Source organism: Musca autumnalis, unplaced genomic scaffold (assembly GCF_047663935.1).
Source record: "Musca autumnalis isolate F117 unplaced genomic scaffold, ASM4766393v1 scaffold_3, whole genome shotgun sequence".
In the NCBI taxonomy this organism is placed as follows: domain Eukaryota; kingdom Metazoa; phylum Arthropoda; class Insecta; order Diptera; family Muscidae; genus Musca; species Musca autumnalis.
Window position 1 is genome coordinate 113,200,400 of NW_027411866.1, and position 15,490 is coordinate 113,215,889.

General features: G+C 37.4%; 1 protein-coding gene across 1 annotated transcript; it reads left to right on the top strand.

Moving 5' to 3' along the window:
- The first annotated feature begins 893 nt into the window (after positions 1 to 893).
- Positions 894 to 6,051, top strand: Nemp (Nuclear envelope integral membrane protein). The gene is made up of 4 exons (XM_073979299.1): positions 894 to 1,159; positions 1,225 to 1,735; positions 4,719 to 5,193; positions 5,305 to 6,051. Exons 1-4 carry the CDS (start codon positions 1,075 to 1,077, stop codon positions 5,758 to 5,760), a joined length of 1,527 nt encoding a protein of 508 aa, XP_073835400.1. The 5' UTR covers positions 894 to 1,074; the 3' UTR covers positions 5,761 to 6,051.
- The last annotated feature ends 9,439 nt before the right edge of the window (positions 6,052 to 15,490 follow it).

A 15,490-nucleotide genomic window follows, 5' to 3' on the forward strand; every position in this document is an offset into this window, starting at 1 on the left:
TGGCATTATCCTGCATAAAATATTCACTAATACTATTGCAAATGCTGTCCTGCATCATGTCCTGCTGTCCTGCCGCATTACCCATTTTTACTACGATAACAATTGGTATGTATTGCTCTATTCCAGAACCTGCAAGAAGCTACTATTTTTTACTACGATAACGTTTTTTCCTTTATGTTATCGGAAAAAATAGTACAAATTAGTAGATTGTTGCTGTACTGGAACAGATCATACGTTGCAAGAATCTACTAATTTAGACTATTTTTTCCAATAACATAAAGGAAAAAATGTTTTCGCAGTAAAAAAGTAGCTTCTTGCATGTTCTGAAACAGAGAAAATTTTTCCTTTGTTATCGAAAAAAATAGTAAAAGGTTGTATATTTTTGCATTTTCTGGAACAGACATTTTGTTCTGTTCCATAAAGCTGAGTACACATTTGGTCTGTTCCTTTACTTTTGAAAGTGGTAAAACCGGCAAAAGTAGCAAAAGTTGTAAACTGCCCCCATATGAATTGTATGGTGTCTGAAGTAAAGGAACGCTTTTCGAGTAAAAAGTGGTAAAACTTGAAGATTCTTGCACGTAAAGGAACAGAGCTATTGCCAGTTTTGAATGACAGCTTTGTTGGTGCTTGCTAGTGTGGCCGTTCATTTTTGTCATTCATCATGCAACCACGAAATGTTTTGTAGTTGCTGGACGATTGGACAGTTATCGATAACTGCAAAATATCGACATTCAAAACTGACAATGAGTTCTGCTCTTAACGTGCAAGAAGCTACTATTTTTTACTACGATAACATTTTTTCCTTTATTTTATCGAAAAAAATAGTGAAAATTAGTAGATTCTTGCAGTACTGGAACAGACCAATTGTCAATCTATATAGCCCTCAACAAATCGTTCTTTTTTGTTTTGATTTTGATATTTATTGTTCATTTTCGCGTTGCTTGCCATTTCTGAAGACAAAGCCGGGCACATTACTGCATTTCAGGAAGAAGCTTTCAACTTTTTTTATTTGTGTTACAATTTCCATTTAAATGTTTTCAAACTATTTTCAAATTGTTAAATGATACAACAATTATGAACATTTTAATATTTTTGGTGTTAACATTTGGCTTGGCGGGAGCCGCAGAAGTTGTGCCAAATACTTCGTCTCGGAGCAAAGGTAAGCAACTTTATCATCAAGCGAAATAACAACGTCCCTTAAATTTATCGTCTTATTGTTTTCAGTGCGATATTTAGAAGCTGGTGAAATATACAATTATGAACCACTGCGACGGCATCGCGGTTTCTTTGAAAGAGATTTACGCACCTATTGTTACAAGGGTGAAGATAAAACTTTGCGTCGCCTTTTCGAAACGGTAGAGCTAATTTTAGAAATTGAAGGAGACGATTATACGCAATATGATGGTTCAACGCCTGAAGAAGTTCAACAGCATTATGATGAACATCGTTCTCTGTTCAGTTTTAATCTATTCAGTCAGAAACGTTCACGTTTACCCCTATCACCGTTTGCTTCGAGCTGTATGGGTATTGAAACAATTGAACCATATCGTATACGTTTACACAAGGTCCGTGTTGATTTTTGGCGTGTTCTTCAACTGATAATTGGCTGTTTGGTTTTTCATTATGCTGGGAAGTTATCGCATAACTCGCTATTCTATTACATTACCGGCGTAGCATTGGGTATATGTTCATCATTCATGTTGCTGATATGGTTGTCGAGTAAACTTGTACCAAGGTAATGTAATGTTATTGCTCTAAAATTCCTGTGTTAGGAAACTGTTATGTAAAAGAGCTCTTGCCTGTTGGAACAATAGCATATACTATTGAGACTCTTGTACATTATGTTTGTCTTAGATATCTGAATGGGCTGAATGGGATAGGCATAGCAAAACGTGTGCATTTTTGCCAAGATAGTCTTCCACACCTTTTTTATACCCTCAGCCTTTAGGCTTATGAGGATATATACACTATAGGTATATAATGGTTTTATACCAATGATGAACACGAAGAGAGGATTTCTATGGTGTATCGTACGAAAACGCAAAGGCATGTGCTCATCTTGTTAATTTATGTTTTAGACCCTAAGTAAGTTTAGATTAAATAACTTTCAGACAATTTGGAGTCGATCCAGCAAGACATACGTCCGTATGTCTGGCTGGAGCGCACGATAACTCTCGAACGGATGAATCAAATCGGACCTTATATTGGACCTTATATTTTATGCAAACTTAGTTTAAGTTCACAAAAATTGTGCGCACGATAACTCTCGAAGGGAATAACCGATTTGGTACATACTTCGCACATCGTAATATTTCTACCAGACATAAGTGAGGTTCGAACATGGACTATATCGGCCCGCTCCTTTGGGTATATCCCACACAAAATTTCGTTTTGACTTTTGCCTCGGTGCCTCTATTACTGCGGTACAAGTTTTTTAGGGGAAAGTCTATACTTCTTGAGAAAATGGACTGAATGCTGTAAAAAGCCACTACCAATCATAAGGACACAATAACTTAACATAACTCTTCGTAAAACTTACTTTTGAAGTCAACAGTCTAGTAGGCGAATATAAGCGGAAAATGGTACAGGAGTAGGCAAATTGAAGGCAATGGTTAAATCACTCTCGAATACGGGAAACAAGTTTGATAGAACGGAAATCATTTTCAACATCATGGCAGTAACTGATCTGAAGAGGTGTGTGTGTTATTTGAACCGACAGTTTATAGAGCACCCCGAGTGTGATTACGATTGGCGATATTGCAGACGTCGTCCGAAATGTGGATGATTTCGCGTTAGAGGCCACACGCAACTGGATGAAATCGGGGTTGTGTATGTAACAAGTGATCAATTTATTCATATTGTACCAGAAATCTGGAAAGTTGGCTGGATGGTCCCACTACTTAATCCAGGTAAGGATGTCAGCAGAGGCAAATCGTGCAGGCCAATCAATCGCCCTCTTGTCACCAGTGGAAAAGATTCTAGAGACACTATTCCTTCCCATGATGAAAAGCAGTTTCCCAGATACCCAACATCAGCGTGGATTCCGGAAAATGCAGAACAGCATTGTACACCATATCCAGCCATATCAGTCTAGAACTGTACCAGAGCAGGCCGTGCGACTAAACAGTTTTGGTGGCTCTTGAAATATCGAAAGCTTTCGATACCATCAACTATGTCAAACTGTTCGACGAAATAGAGAAGACATTCCAAAGGGAAATATTCATGATTCATGATTTTCCTTGTAATGTATGCGGACGATTGTTCCATTTTGACGCGGGCCCTATCGTCGATTGACATATTTAATATGTTAAATGTCTACATAACTGACTTAGTGCAGGATCTTCCATTTGATGAATATGAAAATATCTGTCACTAAGTCCACTGCCACACTTTTCACCAACTGAACGGCTGAATCATTTCTCAAAATTTTGGTCGATGGTGCCCTGATTCCCACAACTACCTTCCCCAAGACATTGGGTGTAAATTTCATAAGCACGTTTATGTTATCTTCGCAAACCACAGCTATTTGCGATAAGATCAGAAGTAGGAGCAAGGTTCTCAAGACCCTGGTCGCCAGCACTTGGGGTGCTGACAAAGAAACCTTGTTGGTCTCCAATCAAGCAATAGGCCAGTCTGCGGTAAGTTATGCGGCGTCAGTGTGGTATGCAAATGTTAGCGCCACGCAGTGTAAGAATATGTAAGCCTGGTAGAATGCCGCACTCACCAGTGGACCATATTCTTGAGGAAACGAAGGTTTTACCGGTACATCAACACAACAAGATGTTGTCGATGCAGTACCCACGAGCTAGTGGACAGGCTTTCCCCACCCAGGCACATCAGGATAGATCTTCATGATTTGGAAGGAGTGGTCCAAACGTATAAACGAGCCTATAAGGCAGCAGCAGAAGCGTGCCAGCTACCAAAGCACAAACGAGTGGTTTTAGCCCAGTTAAGATCCGCACGATGCAGCCGCCTCAATTCATATTGGGCCCGAATTGATGGCACGACAAGCTGCATTTTTTTAGCCGCCCAGCTAGCCCTACTCACCTGTCTCCTGATTTTTTATGGACGCATCCAGTCCAGGTTGCAACATTTTCAAATCTGGATACAGAGGAACCAGAATAAGATAACTGAATAAAATTTACGGACGAACGTAATTGCGTTGCTACAACAACAACCAACGGCCACCATGTGTAGTGGTGGATGGTGCGCACGACAACTCTCGATCTGGATACTGTATTGGTCCAAACTTTGCATATCATAATATTTCTGGGAATCTTACATAAATTTTTGTTTAAATGCAGTTAAGGTCTGTTCGAGGACTCGTTTGAAAATTTCACCGAAGCTACTCTTTGTGGTTCAGTTTACAGCGAGATTATGATTGTCGTGGGCAAGGCTATTCTTCCTCACGTAACGGTTCAAAAGCTCTTGTTTATGGGTTGACCAACTGAAAGGAATACCTCCACGGCCACACTTTTGAGCTCTCTGTCGGCACGTCACTTTAATCGGAGACCTTAGTTTCGTTGTGTCATCCTAATAAGAAAACGGGTTAGAAAGATACATAGCTGGAGGGACGTGTGGAGTGTTTAGAGTCGAAACTTGAAGAATGAAAAAGCGAAACAAATGTGATCCTAACCTCACCAAGATATTGAACTCTTAAAATTTGACCATCTTAACATTATAGAAATTCAACTAATCTCTTGTTACTTCATTTCCAGACGTACTATGATGTATGGCGTTTTAATTGGTGGCTGGACCATTGGTTTGTATGTCATACAAATGTTATGGGAAAACCTGCAAGTTATCATTGTGACCTATCGCACTTATGTCTTCTGGTATATTCTTATAACTGGCGTGGTCTCTTTCTTTTTCTGCTATCGTTGGGGACCACCAACAAATAAACGTTCAAAAAATATCATCAAATGGCTACTGCAGCTAATGTCACTGCTGCTAATCTATTTGTCCAGCTATTATGAAGAGGCTACAGCTGCAATTATCATCATTACAATAGTTTTGCATTATTTCCCACGCTCATTGTGGTATAAATGTAGAGCTTTGTGGTTACGCAAATTTCCCCCGAAACGTCGTCTACTCACCAACGAAGAATACTATGAACAGGGTGTTCGAGAGACTACAAAGGCATTGGAAGAATTGCGGAAATATGCCTGTAGTCCCAACTGTAATCAATGGAGGGTAAGAAGAGTTTCAATATATCTCAGAATCGATGGATATATGAAACATAATATTTTTCCAACTTCGAGCTTGCCTTTAAGGAATACATATTTTTCTTTATTGCCTTTTTAGGTTATGAGCAAACTTCGTGACCCTTTGCGTTTTGCAGCATTTGTTGAGGGCGCTTCACATTTGCGTGATGAAGAAATATTACGTTTTGAATCATCAAAATATGATGAAGATGATGAGAGTAATGATTCCGATATTATATTGGACGAAAGCGAGTCGGAAGAACAAAATAGCCATTATTATAATAAGTCACGACGATCTACGTCGCGACGTCCATTACCAGAAGATGATATCAGTGAGGATGACGATTTTAATGGTGCACCACAGAACAGTAGTAGATTACGTAACAGCCTTGTATCACCATCAACATCATCGGCATTAAGACAAAGAGGAGGAGGAGAACGCCATTTAACTCCAACAACAAATACTGTATATAAATCAACTCGTAGAAGTGTCACAAAATCAACTGGCAGAATAACAAGACGTGAAGAAGAAACTGAATTGAGCGATGAAGCCTAACATAAACGGATACATGTTTCTTTAATTTATGTTTTTTTCTTGTATTTTTGTGTTAGTTTTGTAATACTTGAACTGATTTTTTTTTCAACTAATTCAGGTACTGATATTATCTTTATAACTCCAAACACAAATTGAATGTAATGCTCACTGCATAATTTAAGCTATTTTATAAGGGCTTAATTATAAGGATTTAGAAGTTGCTACAAACAACCAAAACCATTGATCATTACCACCGGCTGAAGAAAAACTTAAATAAAACTACTATTAATTTTGATAATTATAAATAAACTATATGCGGAGTTTTTCTAAAGTGATACCATTAAAAGTATGCTGAATGTTTTATAGGAATATAGCAAATTTAATAACCTCAATCCTTCTGCGACAGAGGGCCAGTTAAAAGAACAACAGATTTGATCGAATTGCTACAATTTCAAATTCGACACGGTAAATGGTAATTTTTTCTAACCTCAGCCTTTAGCCTAACGAGGGTATATACACTAGGGTTATGACTAGACATCGGATTTTATATACAGTTGCGAAAACAATAATAGCACCACCGTTAACAATTTGTTCACCACTACAAAAACAATCAAGATTGTTGTTGTTTTCACTAACGTTGTTGTTAGGTGCATATCCTAAGGTGTCCCCTTTTATAAAAAAGAAAAAATTATATTCACATTATTATAAATATTTGATTTTGGCAGCTTTAACCAAAAACTACCCAAAAAGAGGCGAAAAAAATAATAGCACCACTTACATATTCTATAGAAAATATTTTACTTTATGGACATTTTCTTGCATTTAAACACTTGTTTGACTTATTTGAACATTAATTTCAATTTTTTGACATTCTACCTTCAAAAAATACGATGTTTTAAATTACAATAGGTCGTAAAAGGTCCTACAGTGCAGAGAAGCCCAAAATAATGAACAACAAATCTGTTGATAGCAAAATTTTACAGATAAGTTGGCAGATTTGTTTAAAAATCTATGAAAATGATTCATCACGCTATTAACTGTAAAGAAAATGCGTAAAGTATTGGAATTAATTGATCCCCGACACAACATCAGGTCAAAACTTTCATCTGAAATGCAAAATGGACTATTTCGAAGGTCCTAGTAGCCTATAAAAGCACCATATTGTATCGTAAACAGTACAGAAACTTCGCAAATATCTCAGATAAGATCATGTAAAAGCACACAGTTCCAGAAAACGTCATAATTTTAAAGGATTACACGACACACAGCCGAAAAATAGTCACAATGAATTTTTACATTTGCAAGACGAACTGTGGGGCAATATTTAATGTAGTTGTGGTTCTAAATAGTTATGTTTGGATGAAAATAATTTCATTTCTCAGTTGCATGCTCTCAAAAAACTCTGAATAGAACCAAAAATATACAGCAAAAACCATTATAAAAGGACTGTTTAACCGTAATAGTATAGAGCTGATTTTGTCGTTAGAGACTAAGCTCTATACATGACAACAAAACTGTGAAGAAGTAACTTATTATCGTTGGAATCCTAAAAATATGACTCTATTTCATTTAGAAAATAAAATGGCACTTGTTTGGTCCTTTCAAAAGGATATGAACAGCAATAAACTGGGTTATAATCTGGAAGAAAGTCAAAGGAATTGTCTTATAGAAGTTCTGAGGTCATTTTAATAGGTTGCGCGTTGTCCCTAGACTATGACAACTCGACAAAGTGTTAGCTAAGGTCAATAAGCCATCTACAGCATCAAAACCAAAGGCCAGAAAAACATTTTGGATTGTTATTTAGAGGTCCTTTAAGAATAATCCTGAGAAAAATTACCAGAATCCGCTTGTTCGATACTAAGCCTAACCCGAGGCGTTGCTATCGACTTCAACTGAACAATAAATGAGTATACACTTGTTTCTCTTGATGTGCTACTATTCTTGAACAATAAAGTGTACCAGTTTAAGAAAATGTTTAATGGTGGTGCTATTTTTTTTTTCGCCCATTTTATGGGGTTTTTGTAAAAATTGGTTTATTTTTTTAGAAAGTGTCGAAAATAATTATCATTTTTGTTAGTTTTAAATTCTTTAGTTCTAAAAACGCATGAAACGGTTAGTAAAATTTGCACATGTAAATAAGAATGCCTCCAAACCAGATTTGTAGGAGGTGGTGCTATTATTTTTTTCGCAGCTGTATTTGCATATTTTTTAATAATAAAGGGGTCGATTACGGATAGCAACCCAACTCCGGTTGCGTTGCCGACAGCTAATTTCAAAATAGAAAATTCGATTTCTGCATTGAAATTCATACTTTTTTACAATTAACTTAATATCTGAACGTTCAAAACACTGATGTTGGATGAATTTGATTTGAAAAATTTCTGTCGTTTCATTCATTTTAATTGTATGATATTCTCATTTGGCAACGCAACTACAGTTGAGTTGCAATCCATAATCGACCCCAAAGTTACGAACATTCTGATTGAACCAAAATTCGTTTTAAAGAAAACTGAATTCAATAACAGGGTCATATTTTGTGTTTTTTTTTTTTGCATATGCACAAAATATGCAAGATATGCAAACAAATACAAAATATGCAAACAGTTTTTGGCCGAAAATCGCCATATAAAGTTGGAAAAACCATCGAAAAATACTTAAAGTGTTCTAAATTAAGACTGTTGACCGTTTAACGTCAATTTTTTTCAGCAGATTATTATGTTATTGGGACCGTTTACGACAGTGTGGCGTAGGGTAAAAAATATGGTATCGTAATACCATTTTTTATTATTAAACTATGCAAAAATATAAAATTTGATAAAATATCAAACGTTTTATGTAAAATTCAATATTTTCTTTTTCTTAATTTGTAGCATTGGGCTGGTTTTAACTCAAAGGAACAAATCGATCTCGGATTCTTTTAGCCGGAGAGCCGCCTAAACCTTTTAGTATTGTTAGATTTTAAGATTGCCAAAGTTTGAGCAGAATTGGAATATGTTAATACGTGCTACTGGGACCTCGAAGTTATGAAAATCTCGATTTTTTTGCTATTTGGCAACTTCGACGACACATATACACAGGGACGTAGGCATGGGGGGCCCATAAGAAGACACGTGTCCCGGCGTTTTTCCCAATCACTTCGATATTCGCGGTTATGGACACCCAAAGACCCGAGGCCTTGATGTCAAAAGGGTTAATTTCGTCAGGCTCATATATTCTAAACCGCTGAGGATGTGGGTTCACACGTGGAAACAAAGTTGTAGCTCTCGTCTTAAAGAAAAATAATTGTGAACATATAAAATCCATTCAACTTCATCTTCAAAGTAAAATTTCCGTCATAATTTTATCTTCGATTTTGGTCTGCAGATATCAAACTGATCAAAGCAAACACTCAACTACAAAAATGTAACTTAGATCTCAATAAACAACTTTCTAGAACATACGAACTCTGTAATAGCCAAAATAGCAAAACAAATTCGGGTTTTTCTCCATAAATACTAAACCGTTTAAAATTCAAGAAAACAGTCAACCACAATAACGAAGCAAAGTTATAAACTAATTTCTAGAACATATGAACTGTTTATCAACGGTTCTTAAAGGTGAAAATTGCAAAAAAACTTTTGAAAATATTCGATTTGTATGGTTTTTCTCCGGTTCTACTTCACAGATACCGAACCGCCCAAAAATTAAGGATACAGTCAACTACAAAAATGTACCTAAGATCTCAATAAACAATTTTCTGGAATATATGAATATATTAGGGTAACCCTAGTACTACCACATAAAATGCAACAATCTGGCAGCATCATAGCAGTGTTGCATGCAGTGTTGCAATACATGTATTTGTTTTTGTTTTCAATTTGAAATACATGTATTTTGTTTTTGTATTTTTGAACGCACACGCAACACGCAGTTAATTAGGTAAAGGCTTTAGTTTTCAAAATGTAATAGGGTCTACTCATGAAATTTGAAACTTCGAAATTTGCTACCATAAAATTCTTCGAAAACCGGGTGGAATTTTTTGTATGTTGACTATAACGTTTCCGGTTCATTTTCATTAGGTTCTATGTACCATTTTTCAAAATCGTATCTGAAATATTGTGAACTTTCTCTATTGCATTTATACGCTTTGTGTCCATAATTCATATAAAATCAACTAACTATACCTTAAAGTAGCTTTACGTAACATTACACAACATTTTAACATTTCATGATTTTTGGTCAAGTTGGGTCCACACCGTTAAACATGACTGAATTCTTCATTCCGGCGTTCGATATATACCTGCTCTACATATATATGTACAACCCCCGGAAATAAAGTGGTCAACCTTTGGCAATAAATTGTTTTGGTTAAACACTTCCTGGTAATGTCAGATTTTTTTGTGTTCAACCCAAAAATTGCAAAAATTGTCGCAATTTCTCTAAACAAAGTTTACACTCCCATAACATTTATTTGTATACCGAAAATTACAACAATTACATATTCACATACATCATCATCATCAGCAATAACAACAATATTTTATTTGCAACCCTACATTACTTCATAAACCATTATAATTTGTGAAATCCAATGGCGTAGTTCCATATTCAGAGCAACAACAATGCTTCCAAGGTACACTACCATGCACCAAGACCCCTTTATCTACCTACGCTAATGTTCCAACCTCAAGGTATTTAGTTTTAAAGGAAATTTTGTTAAAATAATAATTTACAATTCATGCTTTTGTTTGGTAAGAAGTTGCAACCATCATTTCCTGCACATCAACATGAACTATTTTTCCTCTATACATACACGTATACATCTATACATATGCAAGCATTTGCAGTAATAACCAAAATCATTGTTGTTGACTGTATGACACGTTGTGTGTACTTCACCAAAATGCACCTTCACCGTGGATTCCAATGATGTAACTGAGGTGCATGCGGTATGCAAGTGTTAATGCAATCTGAACTTACAATTAGACCTTATATGGCATACATGTCTGACACATGTACCAAAAAGTGCACACGACATATGCACGTACACGTGCTACTCTAGCCTCATTTACTTTTTGTATTAATGTAAAGTGAAGCTATCTATGGTTTGTATTATGCTATGGTTTATGAGGAAAGTAATAAATCATATATTATTTTATCAATTGCTGGGTTTATTTCAATTGTTTGTGGAGCTCTACTTGAAAACGAAGTTCAATTAGAGTGGAGTTAACAATAGAAATTTATTTGTTGTAATATTTGTTATATGTGTATGGCAATAGGTTGGAATGTAAATACTCTATAAAAAATTTTCTCAAAACATAATTTCAGACTATCTTATTGTTGTTAAAAAGAAATTATGGAGTATCAGTGCAGATCTTAATGCGAGTCGGCTGTCGTATACGCTGTGTTAATAATCATACGCACCATACAAAATAGTACTACACGCCATTAATAATATTGTTTGTTGTGTTTATGGTGTTGTCGAGGTAAGCGAAGTCTTTAACTATTTCAAAATTACACGTGCCAACTTCTTCTTTAGTTGGTCCGTAATCTGTGGACGCATTGCACGTCGATGCCATAATTTTTAAGACAATGGTGGTTGCGTCTCCGATCAAATGTCAAATGTCCGATCATTATATCTCGAGAATTAACGAATCGATTTTCAGGAAATTTTGTGGAATGTGAAGTGGTACATGTAGGTTTGAATTTCGGAGGTGGCACATAATCTCCTCTATTAAGACACCACTTGTAGAGAAGTATTACATGCCTGAAATACTCAGAAAGTGTTGTCAACATTATTACACTGAGGTGTATTTTGTCACCGTTGAAAATTTGATGTTGCATGGCCTGGAATCAAACCCAGGCATTCATTGTGGATAGACAGGCGGTCATTAAATCACTCAGACCCCACATTACCAAGTTTGCGGTAGATTTGGACTGCAAGACCGTTATCAATAGTTAACTTTTGTTGGGCTCCCGTTCATTGCGGCATCGAAAGAAATGAAATAGCGGATAAAATGGCGCGTTGCGAATCGGAGTCACTCGATATGGCAGTCGCCAACTTGTGCCATTTCATGTAAAGAATCCATGACGATCTGCCCAACTCTCTCCAAGTGAAGAACTACATCTCTGTTTTCCATGAAATCTGACCTGCAATAATCACGGGTTACTGCAGAATAAGAACAATGTCTTGCATGTGCTCGGTTTGCCACATCCGCGTCTTCACCCATATCCAAACTTCGGTGAGATATAATAGATGTCAGGAGTGGGTGCATCTAAGGGGTAGCTCTGGACTTGTCCACGTGAGGGAGTACGACAGGGACTATGTTACTGCATGCTGCGCGAACGTAGCCCCCAGTGAGTCGTTGTCAGATTACGAAACTCCTTCGTCGTCAGATTACGAACGCTAAATCATCCAAAGCGATGGACCTTATGGAATCTCCATGGTAATGCTGAAACAGCTGGATGAGCAGGGAGTGGAGTATCTCACTAAAGTTCTCAACTTGTCGCTAGCCGCCCTCGTTGTTCCCGAAGTCTGGAAAATGGGCAGGGTGGTCCCGCTACCGAAGCCAGGCAAGGATGCCAGCAAAGTGAATCGATTTCGCTATTGTCGCCTGTAGCAAAGACTTTTAAAGCCATAGTCCTCCCCAGCGTCAGAAATAGCTATCTAGTTGTCGATTATCTGCATTGTTTCCGTAAGCAGCACAACACGACAGCTGCGCTGCACACCATCTCCACATATATTTGTCGAAGACTCAACAAGGAGAGGGCGTGTGATAGAACGGTGATGGCGGCGCTTGAGTTATCAAAAGCTTTTGATACTGTCAAGACTCCACGCTGTTTGAGGACATTAAGCAGACAACCCTCCGGCCAAGTCTGAAACGTTGGATAATCAATTATATGTATGGACGTCAGTCGTTCGTGGAATTCAGGAACAAGAATTGCAAACGTTTACGTCGTCCGCGCATGCTGCAGCTATCTGCGACAAACTGAAATGCAGAGACAAAGTCCTCAAGTCCCTAGCCGGCAGCACTTGTGGTGCAGATAAAGAACCCTTGTAGACCACATATAACGCGATAGGTCGGTCTGTGGTAAGCTATGCGGCGCCTGTTTGGTCTCTGAATTTAGTTGATACGTATTGGAAAGAGATTCAAACTTGCCAGAATGCCTCCTTGAGAACAGCAACGGGGTGCCTCCTCAAGTCTTCAGTGGACTATCTGCATGAGGAAGCAAAGACTTCTAGTACAGCAACGGGTGTACAGCTCGGGTGTTACCGTGAGAGCCATCGCAATCACCATCTGCTGGCTAGGCCCAACACACCTAGGCATATCAGGACGAATATTCATGCTCTAGAGTGGGAGGTCCAACAATATAGGAAAGAATCCCTAGATCAACAGGCATGTCAGGTTTGAATAGCATTCACACGGACGCAGTTGTTAAGGCCATAAGCAAATACAGTGTGAATAAAGTACTCGGAGTACATCCCCCATCTACCGCAACTGAGGAGCGTCAGCTGCCACGACAAACCAGACTAGTTTGTCTCAACTTCGCTCAGGATATTGCAGTCGCTTAAATTCCTATTGGGCAAGTATCGATAGCACCGTGCAAAACATCTGTCCAGTATGCGGCATGGGCTCGCACGACACACTGCACCTTTTCAACTGCCCTGTCAAACCTACTCCTTTAACTCCAGTGGATCTGTGATTACATCCCACCGAAGCAGCCACTTTCCTGGAACTGGAGATAGATCTAGATATATATAAAATGGAGTTTTTGCGGATTAAAAAGACCAACAAACACGGATTATTAATACATATACATATATTAATACTAGCAAAGTGCCCTCTACTTCGTATGCGGAAAGGATACAAAAAACAAGTAGACAATATTTTATATGGAAATGGCGAACACTGAAAATTTTGTTGTACTAATACCAATTTTAATCAATAATTTTTTTTATTTAAGTACTGTTCGTACCATCTTAGTTCGATTTTCAAAAAAAAAAAAAAAAACATCAGCCGTATATTACCTTTACACAACAAAAGCTAGCCACATTTTTTAAGGCATTTTAATTAAGGGCTTTCTGTCCTCAGAAGGTAAAACATTCTTGTAAAAAATAAGCCCAAGAACAATTTTAGTACCATTTGGTAGCCCTATAATAGCTATTCCCAATACCATTTCAGAATTTGCACGCATTTCAAAAAAAGAAAGAAACTCCTTGTATTATTCAATGGTACCAAATTTAGTACTTTTTGTAAACCTGGGTATATCCTTAAAAATTACATTCTTATATAAACCATTTATACCAACCGCAATTCTCATTTCCAGCTCTATTAGTCCCCAAACCCAATTATAATACTTTACATATAAATACATAAATACAAATTTCCGAAACTTCCTCCTAAAATTTCAAAAATTCCTCCTAATTCCTTTAAACAATAACAAATAATACAAAATTCTGCACCATTTCGTACTTTTCATAGTAATCATATCCAAAGCCATTTCCGTATCTTAAACCAACAGAGACTCTAAAAACAAATTTTAGAATTCCAGCTCTGTATCTACACCCAATACTACATTTAGAACACTTAGTACTTTGTTTGGGTGACGTAGGGGATGGAAGATACCAAGGAACGGTCCTGACCGGCTCCAATATGGCAAAGCCCAGGATTTATCTTGGTCCCTCTTTCATCTCAAGTGGACACTGACCTCCCCGTGGTGTCACCTGGGAAGCTGCCTTTAACGCCCGTTAAAGGTAGTGAGCTAACATGTGCCGCGCGTTCACCCATAAGAACGTTAAAAACTTGGGTTTGGGCGACGGGTTAGTAACCCTCACCTAGAAAAAGTAACCTACTATGAAAAAACGAAAGAAAAGAAAAACAAACCCCAAAGAATAGATGGCGCAAACAAGTGGATGAAGATATGACAAGGCGCGGTATTCCAGAAAGCGAAGAACTAAACAGAGAGAGTTGGAGATCTTTTCTTAGTTCGGCTTATGGAACAAATGTTCTGTAATGGGCCATCGAAGTAAGTATTTCTTAAAACACGTCCATATACCAACGTTACACACTAATACTCACACCAACACCAACAATACAGATTCCAGATCTGTCCCTACATCCAACAGCAAATTGAGTACCATTTAGTAATTTTCGTATACTTATGGTACGTATTTCGGCAACCACATATCTCAACCATACACTGATATTAATACAAAACAAGTAAGAAAGTATCAGTCAGTTGTGCTGACGGAAATATACCTTCAGCCACTGACCAAAATAAAAGCAATTTCAATATATAAAATATATTGATTTTATATCACGAGTTTGCTTTAAAATCTGTAGGTACCGTAATGTGGGGCTATACCAATCTTGGACCATTATCTCAGGAAGTATTGACTTACTCCGGAAAAAGATTCTACCGTTGTAATTTACAACTTGTAAATGAGGCCGCTAGAACAACCTACTGAAAAAAGAATTAAAACGATGCGAGAGGAGGTCTTAAACTTCACTTTTTTCGAATTTTGTGTGGGAGGTACCCGAAAGAGTGGACCGATATGGCCCATCTTCGAATTTGAACTAAGTTTGGACAAAATATTACGATACCCAAAAAACTACGATACCCAAAACTTGGTTCGAATCGGTTGATCCGTTCGAGAGTTTAGACGCACATGGCTAAATCGACTCCAAATTGTCTGAAACGAATTTCGCCCAAACATACTTGGGGTCTAAAACCGTTACTGCGATGAGGCACATTTTTGGTCGGATCAAAG

Coding starts and splice junctions, on each gene's coding strand:
- Nemp (XM_073979299.1), top strand. CDS start 1,075: ATGAACATTTTAATATTTTTGGTGTTAACATTTGGCTTGGCGGGAGCC. Junction 1,736..4,718: donor TCGAGTAAACTTGTACCAAG/GTAATGTAATGT, acceptor CTTCATTTCCAG/ACGTACTATGATGTATGGCG. Junction 5,194..5,304: donor CCAACTGTAATCAATGGAGG/GTAAGAAGAGTT, acceptor TTGCCTTTTTAG/GTTATGAGCAAACTTCGTGA.